General features: G+C 45.2%; 1 protein-coding gene across 5 annotated transcripts in view; it reads right to left on the bottom strand.

The window, feature by feature from the left end:
* LOC147620235 (hydroxyacylglutathione hydrolase 2, mitochondrial-like) overlaps positions 1-18,864 on the bottom strand; it is a 67,920-nt gene extending 49,056 nt beyond the window's left edge. For 2 of the 5 annotated variants that reach the window (XM_086772430.1, XM_086772435.1), the window contains exons 1-2: positions 18,513-18,654; positions 18,275-18,424 (exon numbers count right to left, since the gene is read on the bottom strand). In XM_086772430.1, the coding sequence (XP_086628556.1) occupies positions 18,275-18,424; positions 18,513-18,563 (201 nt within the window). In that variant the 5' untranslated portion in view covers positions 18,564-18,654. Of the gene's footprint in view, positions 1-18,274; positions 18,425-18,512 lie in introns of all 5 variants that reach the window. The other 3 variants (XM_086772433.1, XM_086772431.1, XM_086772432.1) reach the window with 3 other exon arrangements.
* Positions 18,865-20,041: the final 1,177 nt, after the last annotated feature.

The raw sequence follows: 20,041 nt of genomic DNA, 5'->3' as shown, positions 1-20,041 counted from the left end.
TGCTGGCCCGTTGAGAAAAATGCCGCATTGCAGCCCTTTGCTTCCTGCCCGTTGCGCTATTTACAGAGCTCGTTGCCTCAACGGCCACCTTGGATTCTTGAACCACAACAGCTTCGTTCTCAACACACCATATAAGTTGTAGTACAGTGCTTGTTTTGTACAGTGTACTTGTACACAAGTCCCTAGAGCTAAGATTCAAATCCCAAAGCTCCAGCACATTCCTCTCTCTCTCTCTCTCCCCCCCCCCTCTCTCTCTCTCTCTCTCCCCCTCTCTCTCTTTCCGTGCGGAGCAAGGCTAAAGTCGGAGCAAGGCATTTCTCAACTTGGTCCTCTAAAATTAATAAAGTTTAATCAGTAAGTTTTTTTTTTTGTAAATTTGTAAATGGACCTATTTTTTTTAATGATCATTGACTTTTTTTTAAAATAGATGGGAAGCATCTTAATTAAATTGCACGTTTTTTTATAGTATAACAAGTCCTTTTTCAATTAATCCCTCTCTTCTTCTTATTGTGTTGCATTCAATAGTTTGCACTAACGACATTCTATGAGCGGCGGCGTGGTTGTCGTTCATGCGTGGCTGAGCAACAATACATCGAGACAACTCCTTGTCGATGCCCTTTGCCTCTTCGAGAGAGCCTGACATTGCAAGAGGCAATCTCTAAGAGGGCTCGACGATGTCATTGCCCTCCCATGTGGTTTTGGGATGACACAAAACCACATGGTCCCAAGACACACTCGAAGACGAGTCCCCATATGGCGAAACCTGCAGCTTATAGAAGAATCTGTTGTGGCCCTAGTTGATGCTGAGGCACCTATTAGTCATGAGGATCAGGACAATAAACCCATGTAGAAAGTCACCTGTTGTAACTTGTATTGCCAAAAACTATTGCTAATGTTGAATGAATAAAGAATTTTATTTTTCTCTTAACTCTGTCTGCTCTATTGTGTACTTTCTTTTTTTCAGAATCTCCTAGCACCTTGTTCTTATTGTCCATTGCAAGGACCCATGTTCATCATTCCTTCTTTGCAGTCATTGCATCCATGGCCTTCATGGCCTCCATGGATCGGTCTCATTCCACCTCAAAGAAGTCTAAATCTACAGAGTAATCTTGGTGGGATGAGGTCCTAGTGGAGGGTGCCTACAAAATAGGAGGCACAAAAAAGTGGACATGCAAATATATTCTCCTTACGAAGTCAGGTAGTGCAACTCGTATTCGAGCACACCTGTTTCATCAGCATGGACAAGACATTGCATTCTGTACTAATATCACTAGTGAAGCACGAGAGGAGCTTCGTCAGAAAGACGAAGCAACGCAGCCATCTTCATCGGCTCAAAGAGCAGGGGTGGGACTGGATCCTTCCACATATGTGGGCACTTCAGGACAAACCTCTAGAACCACTAGGTCTTCATTTGGTGGAATGCCATCATTTTTTGGACCCCACTACAAGTCCATTTGGATCACCACCACCACCAGTGGGCGCGAAGGGTATTGTTCGCTTAGGCAGAGTACACTTCAAAGTAGATGGGACCCAAAGAAGAATGAGGACGTGGATGGTAGTGTTGCGCGCTTCTTCTACCATGATGCCATTACCTTTAAAGCTGCTCGTAGCTTCTACTTCAAGAACATGAGTTCCAAACTTGGCTAATGTATTTACATTATACTTTCTATTCTAAATTCAATAAGAAATTGACTTGATCTTGAGGTGTCCTTTATGCAAATTTGAGAAAGTCTCGTTGTTGAGTTTGTAATTACTAGTTTTTGATTCTGTAATTTAATTTCAAGTATATGTGCCTTTTCCTAGTCGTTTCCGTTTCCCATCGGTTGCCGTTTCCGTTTTCGAGGGGGGTGTCGTTTTTGTTTCCGTTTCCCGTTTCTGGTGACTATGGTTCCATCATGTGAAAAGAGCTAGGAGGGCCAAATAGTCACGTTCCCTCCCTCTTATATCGCAATTGTCCTCAACTGCACAATACAAGTGTTCCGCAGGTTCTAAGTATATCCATATGTTCCAAGTACATCATGTACATCCATATGTTTCAAGATACTAGCTTCATCTAGTGAGCTTGTGCATCTGGTCTTTCCCCATATCTGTGGTGTCATCTGCTCATGAGCTATAATTGCAAGAGAAGGCTAAACGACAAGTGGAAAGCCACACAATAGCTGGAGTGACAAGTGTGAGGCCACTTGTCTCACTTTGACCCACTTTCTTGCCATATGTCCCAATCTAAGAGATGGATCCTTCCATAAACTTTATTCCTAAAAATATCCCAACTGGTAGCCCATTTGTCATAGGTGCTTCTACAACTCTGGGTATTTACTCAATTCCACACGTAATGACGCAAACAGAATTTCCATCAGAGTCGGGCCAAAAATAGCAACCCTTTTAAATTTTAGGATTGCGATCCTTTGTATTCGAGGATAATCACCCATTTCCAAAGCTTGTACTTTCCAAATATTTAGACGTCTTGGAGTCCACCAAACCCCTTTCATACTAGGAAATGTCCAAGCTAGTGACACAACCATTTCTTCCACATGCACCTAGAGATAGAGTTTAGGAAAAAATAAAGTCTTTAAAAGGATAAAGCAGATGTAAAGTGACTCGTACAAGAGATTGTTCGCATGAGGATGGCAGATGGGTCTTTCATGCACATTCGAAAGCGCCTAACCTCTTCCATTATTAGTTTCAACTTTCTACACCGCCCACCTTATAGGTCCCACCTACACAGGCTTCATTGAACGAGTCAATGTTTATATCCTTCGTGTTCAAGCCCCAAATAATGAAGCCATGGAAAAGACCCCAGAAAAGGCAACACCACCGGTATCAAGAGGGGATTTAACCCCGATTTCCCTAGAATTTGTAATTTCCATGTTATGTGTGTGAGTCAAGGTTCTCTGCCCGGGATGTCCCGCAAAATCTGAAAAATAATCTTGTGTGTTCTCTTTTTGTAAGCCTAAAAGGCTCCACTCATACGTTGATCCATGTTTCTAGTGGGAAAAGGTGGGGGGGGGAGTGTTTTGGTTGAGCTAATGTAGACATATGAATGGTCAAGCTCTTTATCAAGAGCTCTTTAGTGGGCCTTACATGAGAGTTTAGGTGTTGGCATTACTGTGTTCTTTTGTATCACGTAATTGCAGTCATAGAGCCCAATCATCATACTGAAGGTTCTTCTCAGGTCACTCCACCTTCGCTCCGAAGGGAGTTCGTTGGGATTCAGAGTCGTATGTGTATGTGTCCATCATGTGTCCCGTCATGTGTGTGTGTGTAAACATGTTTGTGTGTGCACCAATGTGTGCGCACGCGCGTGTGTGTGTGGGGGGTGTGTGTGGTTGACGCCACCTTAGCCTCTATGCAACGCTGATGCCACCTCTGCACAGTCCTGTCTGTGCAACATTGATTGTATAATGCCATCTTCTCTTCTGTGCGCCGACTTCATTTCTAGCACGTGAATCCAAGTCAAATGCTGCAGTGGTCTTCTTCTCGGGCAAGATGCCTCTTGCGACTGAGGTGGAACAATATATAAAATCAGAATTGCAAGGAAATGTAGTTGATGGTGTGTACTGGGTTGCCAGAGGATTTTATGAGGTTCTTTTTAAAGAGCCTAAATACAAAGTAGCTTTGCTGGAAAAGTTGCCTCTCATGTTTGGCACTTAGTTGGTTCATGTATTGCCGTGGTCAGCAAATAAGGACTATGAAAGTGTCATTAAGCATAAATGCCCAGTGTGGGTCACAATGAAGCATTTCCCATAACATTTTCGTGAACATGTGCCTATGTTGGCTGCTTGATTTTTATGATTCTCTGGGACACAACTAGGCCTATCGTTCCCTCAATCTCTATTGGAGTGAAATGTACTGATGATAGACAACTTGGGATTGGCCATCAGAACTATGAGCTTATTTGGGGCACTTTTGTTGGTGCATGCTTTAAATGTAAGCAGTTTGGGCATATCTCCAATAAATGTCCTATTGTCATTCATAAACCACCAGCTATGGCCCAGCCCCAGGTGGCATCAGTTTCACCTTCCCATTCCCTTACAAATGCCATTCTTGTGTCGCCCTCTGCTACTTTGGCTAAGCAACAAGAAAAACTGAAAGGCTCATTGCTTGTAGTTAATCAACAAGCTTCCACCAGTAAGGCTATGCCATCTACCAAGTCTAAGGGGAAAAGTGGATCACAATGGGTTTATTGCCCCAAAAAAACTTTCAAGATGCCTTTGTACAAAACTCGTAATTGGACACAAACTCAAGAGAATGTAGCTCACAATGTGGATTCTTTGGTGGCTAATGTTCTCAATGCAAAAGCGAATCCCGCTCCTAATGCAGTTTCACGTAATTGGATTCAAGTTTGTACTGGAGGTACTCAGCTCTTTGATAAGCATGATGTTATTTGGAGTGTATCGCGGGGGGGGGGGGGGGGGGGGGGGGGGGTCTGCGCATATGGATGAGAGTTAAATCTCCTCATTTCCCTGTCATGTATATAAGATGCTTCCAATAAAGTGTGTTACCTATAATGTACAAGGTATTTGCAATCCTCATAAATGGAGATGTTTATGGGATTATGTACATACAACAAGATCAAATATAGTTTGTTTGCAAGAACACAATCAACATGAGTATGGTGGCCACTTTTGGCCATTTTGCTGGATATGACATTTTCTATGCCGGAAGCAATCAATTCTCGGGTGTTGCTTTTCTTTTGCCACATGAATTGGAGCTAGCATTGGAATATAATGATTCATTGGGCCAATGTATGATTGTGCAATGTATTTTGTAGGGTGAAATTTTTCATTTTGTATGCATCTCAATCTTTCCATGAGCAGCAAAGGATTTGGAATTTCTTCAATTCCTATCCCTGGTTGACAAATGCTTGTGTTCAGATTTTAACAACTCTCCACAAAGGGAGGATAATACATCTGGCTTTTCTCATATATTACATGTTGAGCGTCAAGCTTGAGACAATTTCATTCTGCAAGCAGACGCCTCTGATCTTTGGCTTTCTACTATGGCTAGAAAGCCAGGATTCACTTATCACCATAATGCTCTCACTCAACATTGGGCTTGATTGGATAGATGGTATTTGTTAAATAATCGACAGTATGACTCCTTTTCATGCAAGCTTTGGGTTGATCATGCCTCAACACTCTCTGATCATTCACGGCTATGGTTGGCTTTATATTTTTATATGCCCTTCTTTACAGCATCAGAGACTGTTCCATATAAATAACAGCTATCTTTCACACGATGCCTTCAAAGCTTTAGTACATGATGCCATTTCTCCACTCTCTGCTCAGTCGTTAGATGATGTTGACACCGCTTGGTTTCGTTTTGTTCAATGAATGCAGCTAGTCATTGCCGACTATGGCAGACACTATATTGTTGATGCTAGGCAAAGAGTTGAAATGGCTAAGCAACAAATCCAATCACTCACGATGCTCAGCCATCTTCAAACTCTTACACAAGATCAACAAAATGTGTTATGTGAAGCCAAAGCATGTCTCTGTGAATCAACAATGTAAAGCTTTTATAGCTTTATTAACATGATTTAAGACTTAATTAACAAACATAAGACAAATGCTGATAGAAAGATTGAGTTGAGTTGTTTGCATTGAGACAGGGGCCTTTCTTAAATAGAGGCCGAAAGGGTACAAGTGAAGAGACACATCCCTGGGAAGGGGTGTGGCTCTTGAGTCAACAGTTATGTCCTTTGGACTTATCTTTTAATGAATAGACATGTCCTTTGATAGTGACCCATGTGTAAGGGTGTGACCCTTCTTCCTATGGCCAAGGGTTAATTAATTTTTAACCCGAAACCAGCCTTTTTCAGCCCAAGACAAGATGGAGAGGATCGACATTGAAGACCTGATCAAGGCAGCCATCCAACAACACAAGACAAAGACGGACAATGCAATTAATATGGTCAACCGGAGCCTTCTTGACAAAGTCAAGAAGCTTGAAGCGCGGATAGCAGCCCAAATGCAGAGATCGCAAATCTCAAGAAGGAGATAGAAGAAGCACGTGCTCAACATAAGCTCGAGGAAGGTGAAATTCAGCCCGTCATGATGGAGGAGCTGAACACCATCAAGGCCCAAGTGAGAACACTTCAAGAGGGAGAAGAAAAGAAGGCCCGGGAGACCTCCTCGTGGGTGGAGGTGCTCACGAAGACGCAAAAGCAAGTAGATGAAACGGAGAAATGGATAGAAGTGGTCAAGAAAGGTAAGAACAAGGAGGCCAAAAGCACATCTACCTCGAAGATTATCGACCTAACCATTGAGGAGGAACAAAGAAGAAAGACAAGGGAACTTCATGTGCGGATCATGGGTCTTAAGGACGGTGACAATGTAGAGGAGGAAGCCAAAGATTTATACACGCATGGGCATTTCAAGGCCTACACACACGGGGGCTTGGAGAGTGGGCAAGAAAGACAAGAATGGAGGAGAGAGCTCGAAGGAGAGAGCTCTCATTTTACGCTTTCCCACCTTGGAGGCCAAGAAGGATTTCTTGGCCAAGCGCTCCGCCCTTAAGAAAACGGGCATCTTTTTAGGAGATAACCTCACCTTGGCACAGCTAGCACATATGAGGGAGTGTGTCACGATTGTGACTTAGTTCATTATACAGTCTCCTTATGGTTACAGATATTGAAGAGACATGATTACAGAGGACCCCTACACTCAGAAGGTCACGACTATTCGCTCTAGAGACATGCCTCTTCATCAAGAGCCACACTCCTTCGACGACTGGTCACACCCCTTCGCTCTAGGGTTGCAACTCTTCACCCAATGGTTGCAGCTATTCATCCAAAGGATGTGACCCTTCGCCTAGAGTCATGACTATTGGTCATGGGATGTGTCTTTTCATTCGTGTCTCTTGAACTCCTATATAAGGAGCCTATTGTATCACAATTTCAATCAATCAATCAAACATCTGTGTTCAAGTCTACTTTCAGTTTAAGTCTTAATACACAGATAGTGGATGAAATACTAAGTAATAACAGTAATCCTCACAGTGGTATCAGAGCAAAATTTTTTCCCGGGCCTACGGTTGTGAGCCTCTCACCCTCTCCGCTCTACTCCCCTACCCGGCGTTGTATGGAAGCAGAAGAAAGATGGAACCTGCATCTACGAGTATGAGGTAACCTAAACCTTCTTTTTCAATTCACATATAGAAGACAGATGCACAGATGTGTGTGTGGCGTACCCGGTGAGTATACAGCAATCTCCTGCTGGTAGCCCTTCGTGAGCCTCTTCATCGGGTTGTGCCCCTTCGTGCATGGGTTCGCACCCCTTCACACGAACGATGGCACCAAGAGATGGCACCTCTTCGCATGGCACCCCTTCGCTGCTGAACTTGGAGCCCCCCTCTCTTCGCCTTGTTGGCTGCCAGCGTGCCTTTTGATTGCTCAAAGCGCATGACTCCTTGAGAGTAGGGCGCTGAACCGCCCCGCCACCCACCAGCTTACGTTGTGAGCCGCCTTAATCTATTCAGCGACTGCTGCTGGTGGCATCTTCAGTCGGCGTTTCAGCACTGTTCGAAGAGGTACCCCAGTCGGCGATGTGATCCCAACTTTCGAAACGGCGCATCTCTCCAGTCGGCGAAGCGTCACCTTTACTAAAAAAAAAAAAAAACGTAACGCTTCAAATTAATACCAAAAGCCTCATTAATTTAAGGCTTATACACTTAAGCCTTTAATCCACGTGGCTTTCGTCAGCCACATGAGCATTCGGGCGCCAACATCCAACGGCCGCCAGCGCAAGGACACCCGCTGCTGCCGCCGACCAGCGCCCACCAGCCGACCAGCGCATTTAAAACAAATAATAATAAAAAAATAAACGAGCGAATGGGGCCAGTGCAACGACTTCATCCGCCAGCCAGCCTATTCGTTTCACTCGCACGCCGTTCGAAAGAAAGAGCGTTCCTCTCTCACGCTGCCACGCCAGGGACTTCTATCCACTCTGGCACGCATTTCCATTCTCAACCAGGTGTCCAATGGAACCCAACAGCAATCAGCCCGTGCCTTACATCTCGTACATAGACGAGGTCCCGGAGGCCATATTGCCCGAAAACTCTCGCGAGACACCCACACCGGAGCCCGCCCCATTACCCGAACCTGTTGCAGAACCTGTTCCGGCTGCAGTTCATGTACCAGGTCCCCTGGACTTTTTATTATACATCAGTCACCGCCACGCCACTCAGTTCCAGGCGTGGGTGATCTGGCATATTTATTTGACGTGTCCAGCACACCATCTTGCTCATTACGAGTTTATTTTGGGACGGTACCCACATCTGGCGTATTTCCTGGACGAGTGCCGTGTGGATGCAGTGAACCGGATCATCTCGCTCCAGCCCTTGGTTCGAGTATACAGCGAGCTCATTGTGCCCGATTACACTCCCTTAACCCCTGCAGAGACACCTCCTCTCGACGAGGTGGAAGACTTCGAGCCTTCAGAGTTAGGCTCCGATTTCTTAGCCGAATTGGGAGACGATTCACTGTCACTCTCTCCTCCAGCAGTACCACATATTTCACCGGCTTCTCCGCGCTACTCCCTCTAGCAGATCCAACATGGCATCTATCTCAGAGGCAGAGGGCCCGCAACAGGACGAGCAAATGCAGGCCATTACATTATTACGCGAGCAGATGGCGATACTTCAGCAGACTTTTTCGACAAGTCTCTCTACTATCAGCAGACGCCTCGACCAGTTGCAGCGGCCCCATCCAGCGCGCACACCAGCCAGTGATCCACAACCATCTTCTTCAGAGACTTCGGTAGCAGACAATGAAGATGAACCAGATCCAACTGCCGAGGTAAACAATGCAGAACTCCAACTTCTTTATAAAATATTAACTGCTGCACAAAAAAAGAAACTCGATGTCAAACTGCCTGCCCCTTATAATGGTCGCCGCGACAAGCGCGTGCTTGACCAATGGATATTCAAAATGGAGGTATATTTGACCAATACCGATTTGGTCGAAAGCAAGAAGGTTGCTTTAGCCAGTTCCCTACTCAAGGATACAGCACTTCTATGGTGGCAACGACGTGTTGCAGATGGTAAACACACTCCTACTTGGGATAAATTCCGGCGCGCCCTCCGCAAGGCCTTTGAACCTGCCAGTGCGGACTACCATGCCCGGTCTGCTCTCCGCTGTCTGAGGCAAACAGGATCCTCAGCCGCATATATCACAGAGTTCCAACGTTTAACTCTGGAAATTGAGAGCCTCAACCCCGCTGACAAGCTACACAGCTTCATCGATGGGCTTGAACCCAACTTACAGGAAGATGTGCAGAAGTTTAACCCTCTCACCATAGATGCTGCTATTGCCTACGTAGAGCGCCTTGGAGATTTACGACGACAACCCAGGACATCCTTCTTTGGCAATTGGTCCTCAAACGGTGCTCGTTTCTCCCAGCCCAATCGCAGAGGAAATTTTTCTCAACCTGCGTCTCAATATTCCCAATCCTTTGGTCCGCAATCTACTCGGCAACAGTCCTTTCGGCCTAGATTTTCAGGTCAGGCAGCAGCCTCACAAACAGGATCCTCTTCCAACAACAACAATCGGAATCGAGGACGCAACTGGCAAGATCGCCGACCCAACAATCGCCGCAATTTTCGCCGCGATACCTCAGCAGGTCAGCAAGCCTCTACATCGGCACCTTCAACCTCTCAGGCCAACCCTTCAGGTCTTTGCACAATTTGCCATGGACCACACAGGTGGTATGAGTGCCCCAAACGTAATTCTCGCCAGAATTCGAACATGGAATGTTTCCCAGAAGGTGAACATGGACATCATCATCCTTCTGCGCCAGAAAAAGGCAAGCAGGTGGTTCATGCAGTGCGAGTTTCTAAAGTTGTTAGTGCTTTGATGCTAAATGCCCACAACCATACTTCAGTGCCTGTTAACCTTTCCAATCAAGTTTTGAGCTTATTGGGATTTATTGGCCAGCATCCTATCAATGTTCTTGTTGATAGTGGATGCTCAACTAATTTTGTGGGAACTACTCTCGTCAGCAAGTTGCGATTACCTACTCAGCAGAGTGCGGAAGTTTTCCAAGTGGAACTTGCAGATGGTTCTTTCTTGCATTGCAGCAAACAGATTCAGCAGTTGCATTTTCAGATTCAGGACTATCAGGATCAGCTGAACTTCTCTATTATGCCTTTGTCACACTATGACATGATCCTTGGACAGTCTTGGTTATATGAGTATGATCCTTTGATCAGCTTTCGAGATCATTCCATTCGACTTTATCATAATCATCGCGAAATGGAATTACGAGGTCTGTTTAATTCTAAGCCGATTACTGTGGTTTCTGCTATGCAAGTCAAACGCTTAGTGCGTAAACGCGACAACACTTCTGCCTTAGTTATGTTGCGAGAAGCAGAAGACAATACAGTTGATCAATCGGAATCCTCGCCATCAGATATTTCTTATTTACAACAGCCCTTCTTTCAACCTTATAAGGATTTATTTCCTGACGAGCTGCCAACGACATTGCCTCCTCGACGTTCTGTCGATCATATGATTGATCTAATTCCTGGACAACCACCGCCAATTCGAGCTCCTTATCGAGTTTCTTATTCAGAATCTCAAGAAATTCAGAGACAATTGGCAGAGTTGTTGGATAAAGGTCATATACGTCCAAGCAAAAGTCCTTTTGGTGCTCCAGTTTTATTGGTCAAGAAGAAGGATGGATCTATGCGACTTTGCATTGATTATCGTGCCCTTAATAAGCAGACAATCAAGAATAAGTTTCCCTTGCCTCGCATCGATGAGCTCTTTGATCAGTTGCTTGGTGCAAAGGTATTTTCGAAGATTGATCTGAAGTCAGGCTATCATCAAATCAGGATTCGAATTGGAGATGAATATAAGACAGCTTTCAGAACAAAGTATGGACATTATGAATTTTTGGTCATTCCTTTTGGGTTAACCAATGCCCCAGCTACTTTCATGACTTTGATGAATGACATCTTTGGTCCTTACTTGGATAAGTTTGTCATCGTTTATCTGGATGACATTTTGGTCTTCAGTAAGACTTTAGCAGATCACAAGAAGCATTTGCAGATTGTCTTCGACGTACTCCGTACAAATGTCTTGTACATCAACAAGAAGAAGAGTCAATTTTTCAAAGATCATGTGGAATATCTTGGACATATCATCTCTGGACAGGGTATTGCAGTTGATCCTAAGAAGATACAGGTCATTGTTGATTGGCCTTTGCCACTTACCATTTCAGATGTGCGATCTTTCTTGGGATTAGCAAATTTTTACCACACCAAGGTTCACAAGTTCTCAGATATTGCTGCTCCTTTGACGGCCCTTACAAAGTTAGATAAATTGCAATGGTCACTTGAAGCTGAAAAGTCCTTTAATGATCTTAAGCATGCGTTGACAAATACGCCTGTTTTGGCTATTGCGGATCCAACTCAGCCGTTTGACGTCATGACCGATGCTTCGGATAGAGCATCTGGAGGCGTTCTTATACAGAATGATCGTGTTATTGCTTTTGATAGTCATAAATTTTCGGCTATTCAAATGCGATATCCCGTTTATGACAAGGAATTTTTGGCGAATTTTCACATGGCGATACTCTATGTTCCTGGATTACAGAATGTCGTAGCAGATGCTTTGAGCCGCATGCCTCGAGCTACGAACTTTGCTATCTCAAATGTGCAGATGGAGATTCCAGCATGTTTTAAGCATGAGTATTTGACAGATAGAGACTTTGGAGATGTCTTTCGAGCTCTCAAATCTCTTCATCCTACTGTTGCAGAAATGAATATGTTTGCCGCATATACAATTACAGATGATTTACTTTATTACTTAGATCGCATTTGTGTTCCTCACAATGCATCTTTGCGGAAACTCCTTATTCAAGAGCATCATGAAGTACCCTTTGCAGCTCATCCTGGAATTAACAAAACATATCGTCTGTTATCAGCAACATACTTTTGGCCTCAGATGCAACAGGATGTTATTAAGTATGTTAAAGCTTGTCACTCTTGTCAAATTATGAAAGCTTCACGACAACTTCCTCAAGGATTGCTTCAGCCTTTGCCAGTTCCTCAGGAAAGATGGGAAAGTATAAGCATGGATTTCATCACTACTTTGCCGCGTTCACAGAAAGGCAATGCTCAAATTTTAGTAGTGGTTGATCGGTTTTCCAAAATGGCACATTTTATTCCTTGCAAGAAGACCGTTTCTGCTCCAGATCTTGCAGCGTTGTTCGTACAGCATATTTTCAGAATCCATGGATTGCCAAGATCTATTGTTTCTGACAGAGATCCGAAGTTTACTGGACATTTCTGGACTTCCTTATTCAAATCTCTTGGTACGAGTCTCTTGTTCAGTTCTGCTTATCATCCTCAGACAGATGGACAGACAGAAAGAGTAAATCAAATTTTGGAAGAAATGCTTAGACATTATATTCAGACAAGATTAGCTTCTTGGGAAGAATATTTGCCTCTTGTGGAGTTTGCTTACAACAATTCTCCGCATTCAGTCACTGGAATGACTCCTTTTCAAGCAGCATATGGTCACACTCCGCTTGTGCCCACAAACTTTGTTCTCCAACACAAGGTGGCATTAGCAGATCAGTTGATTCAAGAAATGCAAGATATTCTTGTACAAGTTCGAGACAGACTGATTCATGTTCAGCAGAAGTATCAGAAGTATGCGAATAAGCACAGAAGGCATACTGAGTTTCAAGAAGGTGACTTGGTTTTGCTTTATGTGGCACCGCATCGATATAAGACAGTAAAGTCAGTCTTTCCGAAGTTGCGACCGCGTTTCTATGGTCCATTTAAAGTTATAAAGAAGATTTCAGTTGTCAGTTATAAGTTGGATCTTCCACCATCTTGGGGAAAAATTCATCCGACATTTCACATCTCTTGGCTCAAGGAATACATACAAGGAGATTCATCTATTCCGGAGTTATCTTCTTATGTTCCTGAGATTGAAGATGATCACATTATTCTTGTTCCTGAGAAGATTCTTGACGTTCGTCAGAAAGAAACAAGAAAGAAGCTTACTACAGAATTTCTTGTTAAGTGGATGGACTTGGATGAGTCAGATTCTACTTGGCAGACAGATGAAGAAATGCAACAATATCCTCAACTCCTCCAAGAATTCTTTGGCAGACGACCGACTCTCATTTAATCACAAGGGTTTTATTTTAAATGGGAGGGAATGTCACGATTGTGACTTAGTTCATTATACAGTCTCCTTATGGTTACAGATATTGAAGAGACATGATTACAGAGGACCCCTACACTCAGAAGGTCACGACTATTCGCTCTAGAGACATGCCTCTTCATCAAGAGCCACACTCCTTCGACGACTGGTCACACCCCCTCGCTCTAGGGTTGCAACTCTTCACCCAATGGTTGCAGCTATTCATCCAAAGGATGTGACCCTTCGCCTAGAGTCATGACTATTGGTCATGGGATGTGTCTTTTCATTCGTGTCTCTTGAACTCCTATATAAGGAGCCTATTGTATCACAATTTCAATCAATCAATCAAACATCTGTGTTCAAGTCTACTTTCAGTTTAAGTCTTAATACACAGATAGTGGATGAAATACTAAGTAATAACAGTAATCCTCACAGAGTGCATGCCGGAGATTAGGGCAGCCAGAGAAAAAGGGAAGCTAGCATTTTACAGAGGAGGCAGAGTGGTGATACTAGAGAGACGCACCACCTGACGGTGCGAGTCCTATGGGACCAGTCTGAGACTTGCAGTATGGAACTGCAAGAGAGCATTGAGACTGGATGTGGGGACCTTTGAGGCTTTGAGGACAGCTTCAGAGATAGGGACATCATCTTCTACTCGGAGACACATCAGGCCCCAGGCAGCACATTACCGAGAGTGGCGGGATACAGATGGGAGACGACTTGTAGACAGGAGGCCCGTTCGAAGCATGGTGGTCGTGGATCTGGAGGAGTTGCAGTTCTTTTTAGAGAGGAGCTTCAGCCACTCATCCATGTTATGCGCCGTGATGAGAGCGCGAGGTACACGTGGGTCAGAGTGAGGGCAGATGAGGGTAGACCCCTATACATTGCTATATGTTACTTTCCACCCAGCACATCTCATTATGCAGCGCCCAAGCGGCAATCTCCATATATGATTCTAGATGAGGACATATGGGAGTTCTCCAGGGAGGGAGATGTTATCATACTTGGGGACTTTAATGCTCGAACGGCTCAGTACCAGACCTCCTTCTTTGACACTTCGGAGGAGATGTTGAGAGAGATAGATGTGGAGGAGATGTGTTTGACCCAGAGATCACAGGATGAGGTGGAGTGTACTGAGTATGGGAGATACCTCTTGGAGATGGGGACTGCACATGGGCTGGCCATTTTAAATGGCCTAGAGAGGTCACTTGCCAGTGGCTTTACTTGCTTTCCACACAGACATGGGGCCAGCACACTGGATTATGTTTTAGCCTCGCCAACCTTCATCCCGAGTATCCAGGATTTTGCGATTGGCCCCAGGCCCATCGGAGTTACGGTGGATCATGCACTTCTCTCCTTTACGGTGGATTTCCACTACAGTACTCGCCAGGTTGGGCAGTCCTCCTATCACCCGAGATATACCTTCTATAGAGAGACTAATGGAGTATACACCGCAGAGATCTCCAGCTTGTTGAGTGCAGAGGATCCACAGAGGCCATTAGCAAAGCTCACACAGATCCTAACAGAGGCTTTACATAGAGCTGCAGCGACGGCCTTCCCACACACGCAGCCCACAGTACGACCACGTCCTGGGAGCATGCCCCAGAATAGTTGGTATGATGATGACTGTAGGAAGCACAAAGCCCAGCTACAGACAAAGGTGGCCATAGGTGCTACTACATATAGACAGTCACGCATCATCTTCCGATGCCTCATTCAACAGAAGAAGAGAGCATTCTTAGCCCGGTTGGAGAGAGACACGTATCAGCTGTTTTTGAGTCACGATTCTGGGGAGGCCTGGAGATTGCTTAGAGAGCACCCCCCGCCTCCGGCCATTACCTCTCCAGATACATGGGGCAAGTATGCAGCCTCCCTCTACACAGTACCAAAGCAGCCACCACTACCGAACCCTCCAGAGCCTTGTCCACCCACTTCTACCTTCTTCACAACAGAGATGGTGAGGAGGGCCATCAACAGATTGCATACAGGGAGGGCACAGGATCATGAGGGCATTGCAGCCGAGCATTTCATACATGCTAGAGATATGATTGCAGACTTGCTAGCTCTCATGTTTGATAGAGCCATGTGTGAGGGGTTTCCTGGGACTTGGAGTACTTCCACGATTGTGCCGGTACTCAAGTCTGGAGATCCGAGCCTGCCGACTAACTACCGCACCATTATGATTGGTCACTCGTTGGCCAAGCTATATGCCTCTATTCTTGAGCAAGAGTTGAGCAGATAGGCAAAGAGACAAGGGGTCCGAGCTCAGGGACAAGCCGGTTTCAAGAGGAGATTCTCTACTTTGGATCATATCTTTACCCTCAGGGCTATCATTGAGGAGGGCAGAGCACATGCGAGGAGGATCTACTGTGGCTTTGTGGATTTCCACAAGGCCTTTGACACAGTGCCCAGAGCTAGACTGATGCGCAGGTTGCAAGACTTGGGGGTTCCATGTGAGCTCATTTGGGGTATTATGGCACTTTATGAGACAGTAGTTGGGCAAGTGCGGACTTCAGAGGGTCTCTCCCAACTAGTACACTCCACTATAGGGGTGAAACAGGGCTGCCCGCGCTCTCCGACTCTATTTGGACTATACATTGATGAGATCTCTAATTATATTGGGACACGAGGGGACAGAGGAGCCCAGTTGGCTGGCACTTGAGTCTTGGATACCTCTGCTCTTATATGCTGCTGATATTGTGCTTATATAGCAAACTCACCAGAGGGTATGCAGAGGCACTTGGATACTTTACATGCTTATGCACAGGACAGTAGGCTCTCAGTTAACCTTCGTAAGACCAAGGTTATGGTGTTTAACACTACAGCTCAGTGGGTCTGGAGATCAACGCCTATTTTCACATATGGGCGAGAGACAGTGGAGTATGTTGACTCATACACATATCTTGGAGTGGTGTTCACTGGGCCCACATTTTCCATGAGGGGGCAGCAGAGGCCAGTGTAGAGGATATGCAGCACTAGGAGGTCTAGAGAGGATGTGCTCACAGATACAGTTTCAGGAGCCACGCACTGAGCTGTGGCTTTTTGACACGCTGGTCACATCGGCTATGCTATATGGAGTACAGATCTGGGGGCCTAGCCTAGATCGTCACAGTCGATCAGGACGCACATACGATGGATGGAGATCGATGGAGAGACCACTTGTGTCCATGATCTCCAGGATGATTCAGGCTAAGGCCTCAGTACCCCATGAGATTATCAGAGCCGAGATGGGAGCACCACCGATCGTAGTCGAGGCTCTTGCTAAATCAGTGTCCTTCATTCATAGCACCTGGGAGCTTCCCCGACACCGGTATGCACAACTTGCTTTAGAGTCCTCTCATCAGCTAGCCATGGAGGGAGACACTTCATGTTGGTATGTGCAGATAGCATCCTGGTTTGAGCTCCACGGGTTCAGTTTAGACAGACTTCCACCCTTCCAGTACTCTCTGGAGGCACCCTCTCTCACCTTGGAACATTCTGAGATTATTAGAGTCATGAGACAAGACCTTATTCAGTTGGACACTAGGAGGACATGGCTAGAGCCCTCACAGGAGTTGGGGACGAAGATGGCTTTCTATAGAGACCATCTTCTCCGCACCACTGAGGATGGCTTTATACTTAGACCGAGCTACATGGATACCCATCTGTCTCATGGATTGAGGTGCGCCATTGGGCAGATCCGCACCTCTTCACATCAGTTAGAGATAGAGACAGGCAGATTTAGAGGCATACCTCTAGGGGACAGGATTTGTCAGATTTGTTGGATAGAGCCAGAGACGGAGGAGCACTACATCTGTCGCTGCACAGCATATTATGAGATTTGAGGGCGCTACCATTGCCTTTTTAGAGAGGGATTTGGACCATTGGCTATAGTCATGGACTATTGTGAAGCGATGCTTGGGTTTTTATCTCCTGGAGATCCGCAGGCTCACAGAGTCCATTATCGGGAGCAGACGCCCGACTGGCAAATAGTCCACACAGAGACAGATTACTGACTTCTTTAGAGGGACTACCCGAGAGGACACACAGCCGACAGCCCAACAGTGGGCACCCTGTGGGACTCTAGTTGAGAGAGCTATCTAGTTGGGCAGATCCACACGCCCGAGGATTCGCGGATCCTCACATCGGAGACGGTGCCTACACCGGAGGATTCAGAGCATCATTGCAAGGCATTGGGCTCGTCCGACCAAGCATCCCACTATGGCAGATATCCACGCCATCCGGCAAAGACCCATGCTAGAGCTCCTAGGATGATTACCACTCCAGCCATATACTATTGTACTCACTGTCACTTTTGTACTCCCCTATTCATGTATCCATGTACTCATGTACCCCATTTTGACTAGTAGCATTAGCTTCTCACTCTCCCTAGTTGCTGCTTCCGGATGCTCCCTACTGATGTATTGTAGGGCTAGATACTTACCTTCAGTTCTTTCTTTTCTTTTCTAGACAGTGTATCAGATGTCACATGGTTGTAACTTTGGTCTCATAGGTCACTTTGGCCTTTTGAAGACGTTAATATAACATTTCATTTCATCTCTCTCTCTCTCTCTCTCTCTCTCTCTCTCTCTCTCTCTCACACACACACACACACACGGGCACACACAAACATTTCTATTTTATTTTCAGTTCCATGATGAGATGGGCATTGTATCACTTTGGTCTCATAGGCTCATTGGGTCTTTAGTAGACACTTAATACTCTCTCTCTCTCTCTCTCTCTCTCTCTCTCTCTCTCTCTTTTCTCTGCAATTGCACTTTTTAGGGCAAAGGCAACATGCTATATAGCACCTAAAGGTGGTCATCTATGAAGGAACTTGGGCCCTCTACCACTTCGGTTCCTATTTGCATAAATAGCAGCATGGGTGAACATCCGTGTGAGGGTTTGGGTCTGGCAAACCTGGTTTCCCTAAAGGATAGCACGGCCCCTTAATATATAATGCTTAGTCTGTGAAAGAATAGACGACTGACCTATCGAGAAGTTGTAATAATAAATACAACGCTAAACTGTAAGCAAGCTTGAGCCTACCATCGTTGGGCAGGTCAGGACACCATCTCTCGCATCACAATCGATGACGGCTATCAGGATGCAGGGCAGTTTTTGAAAAGGAATTACCAGATCGATCTGAAAGGCGGCGGCTGCTACTGCTGTGGTGTGGCTGCTGCTTCGTCTCTTCCCATACGTCCAGGGCGGAAATTTGAGTGGAGCAGTGTGCAAGCTCCTTTGAAGATTGAAAACCACCCCTTTGGCCAGAGCCCCGTTCATCTACACATATACCAGTAGAAAGTTAACCGATATAAAATACCATTCTGTATTTCTGCGTCGTTAGAGTTCGTAAGCTCGCAGAGCTCACATATTCAGGCGACGAGAAAGACATTAGATTGAGATCCAAATATTCACGCATACTCAAAATTATCCGCTAAGAGCATTCGCCAAGGCTAATGGGGGCAGGAGGGGAGCGGACAAACGGAAGAGAACGGAATCGATCGGGGAGTCGTCACCTATAAAGAGTTACCGTGGATCTTCTTCTTCTTCTATTCTTTTTCTGGGGAGACCTGCACTCACGCAGACGGAAGGATATATCCAGGTAACCGCGGGGAGCTGGGCAAAGTTCCACCACAGAACACACACACCCAGTACACCAACTTCCGTTCGTTCATCTTCTGTCGTCTATTCTATTAAGCATGGCCGAGGTTTCTAAGGTATACATTGCACAGGTGGGGTAGTGCTCCTTTTCAAGTTAGAGGTTGAAAGAGAGGCGGTCATGTGGATGGATAGAGAGAGAAAAAGATAGAGGCGCCTAGAGAGAGAGGGGCCGTGTGGTGTGAAACAACTAGCTAGGCTAGGGTTTTTGGCCTGCCATTTATTAGGTGGTTTTTTTTGTTATTGTTGCCCTCCTTTCTTACGCCCCATTGTGTGATGTGGTCTTGGCCTGGTTGTCGGTGTTGTGGTCTTGTGCCGTGCTACGGTCTTGGATTTGGCCTAGATCTTCGGTGCTTCTTATGGCATCTACTCCTCAGTGCCTCTCACACCTAGGCATTGCCTTTAATGGCTAGGCTATGGCTCCCAATGTGTCATGATAATAAGAGGATGCTTGGTAGTCATCATTATAGTAGGTTTCCACGCTTTTTGCTTTTAGATTTCTTGATCTTGCTCTTCATATTTTCAGATTATTGATGGTCTACTAGATGTTTTTTGTTTTTAGATTTCAATCTTGAGACTTGGCATTGGCTATTTTGAATTTTCTTAATCTTGGTTCTTAATGAGTGGGATTAGGTCATGTATATTGTTACGGTTTGTAAACATTCTTATGTGATGTCTAATTTAGTTTTTGGATTTATTAATTGTCTGATTCAGTTTTTCGATTTGTTAATAATGAGAGAGAAAGAGAGAGAGAGATTTCGTCCATGACCATCACGTGATAGCTTAGGTGGTTAAGGTGATCGCATGGTTTTCCAAAGTTGCGGGTTCGATCCCTGCTGTCGTGTGCTTAGTCATAAATTGCCTGCCCCCAATGTGATGGGATACGACGAGTCCCAATAGTGGCATGCCGCTACGCCACTTACAATACTATTGTAAGATTCCTCCCCCAGCCCCTCATGATGTCCAGTATCTTCCCCTGTAATCAATTTCCTTTTCAGAATCTTGTTTCTATCAGTTTTGGCCTAGAGAGAGAAAATCTTCTAGAGAGTGGTTATTCAGATTTTAAATATTTTTTGATAGAAAAATACCTCATCTTATTAAAATAAGTTCCCCTGAAACAGAAGTTCAAAAAGATTTTCAAAAGGTGCATTAGAAATTAAGTATAATCTATTCAAGAGGCATTATCCTGGGGGTGAAGATTTTTTCGAAATTTTAAATTAAGGTTCCTATGGACCAATA

Source organism: Cibotium barometz, chromosome 32, assembly GCF_041138505.1.
Source record: "Cibotium barometz isolate CiBa-2024 chromosome 32, ASM4113850v1, whole genome shotgun sequence".
In the NCBI taxonomy this organism is placed as follows: domain Eukaryota; kingdom Viridiplantae; phylum Streptophyta; class Polypodiopsida; order Cyatheales; family Cibotiaceae; genus Cibotium; species Cibotium barometz.
The sequence above is the reverse complement of the archived record's forward strand: the minus strand, read 5'-3'. Positions and strand labels throughout refer to the sequence as shown.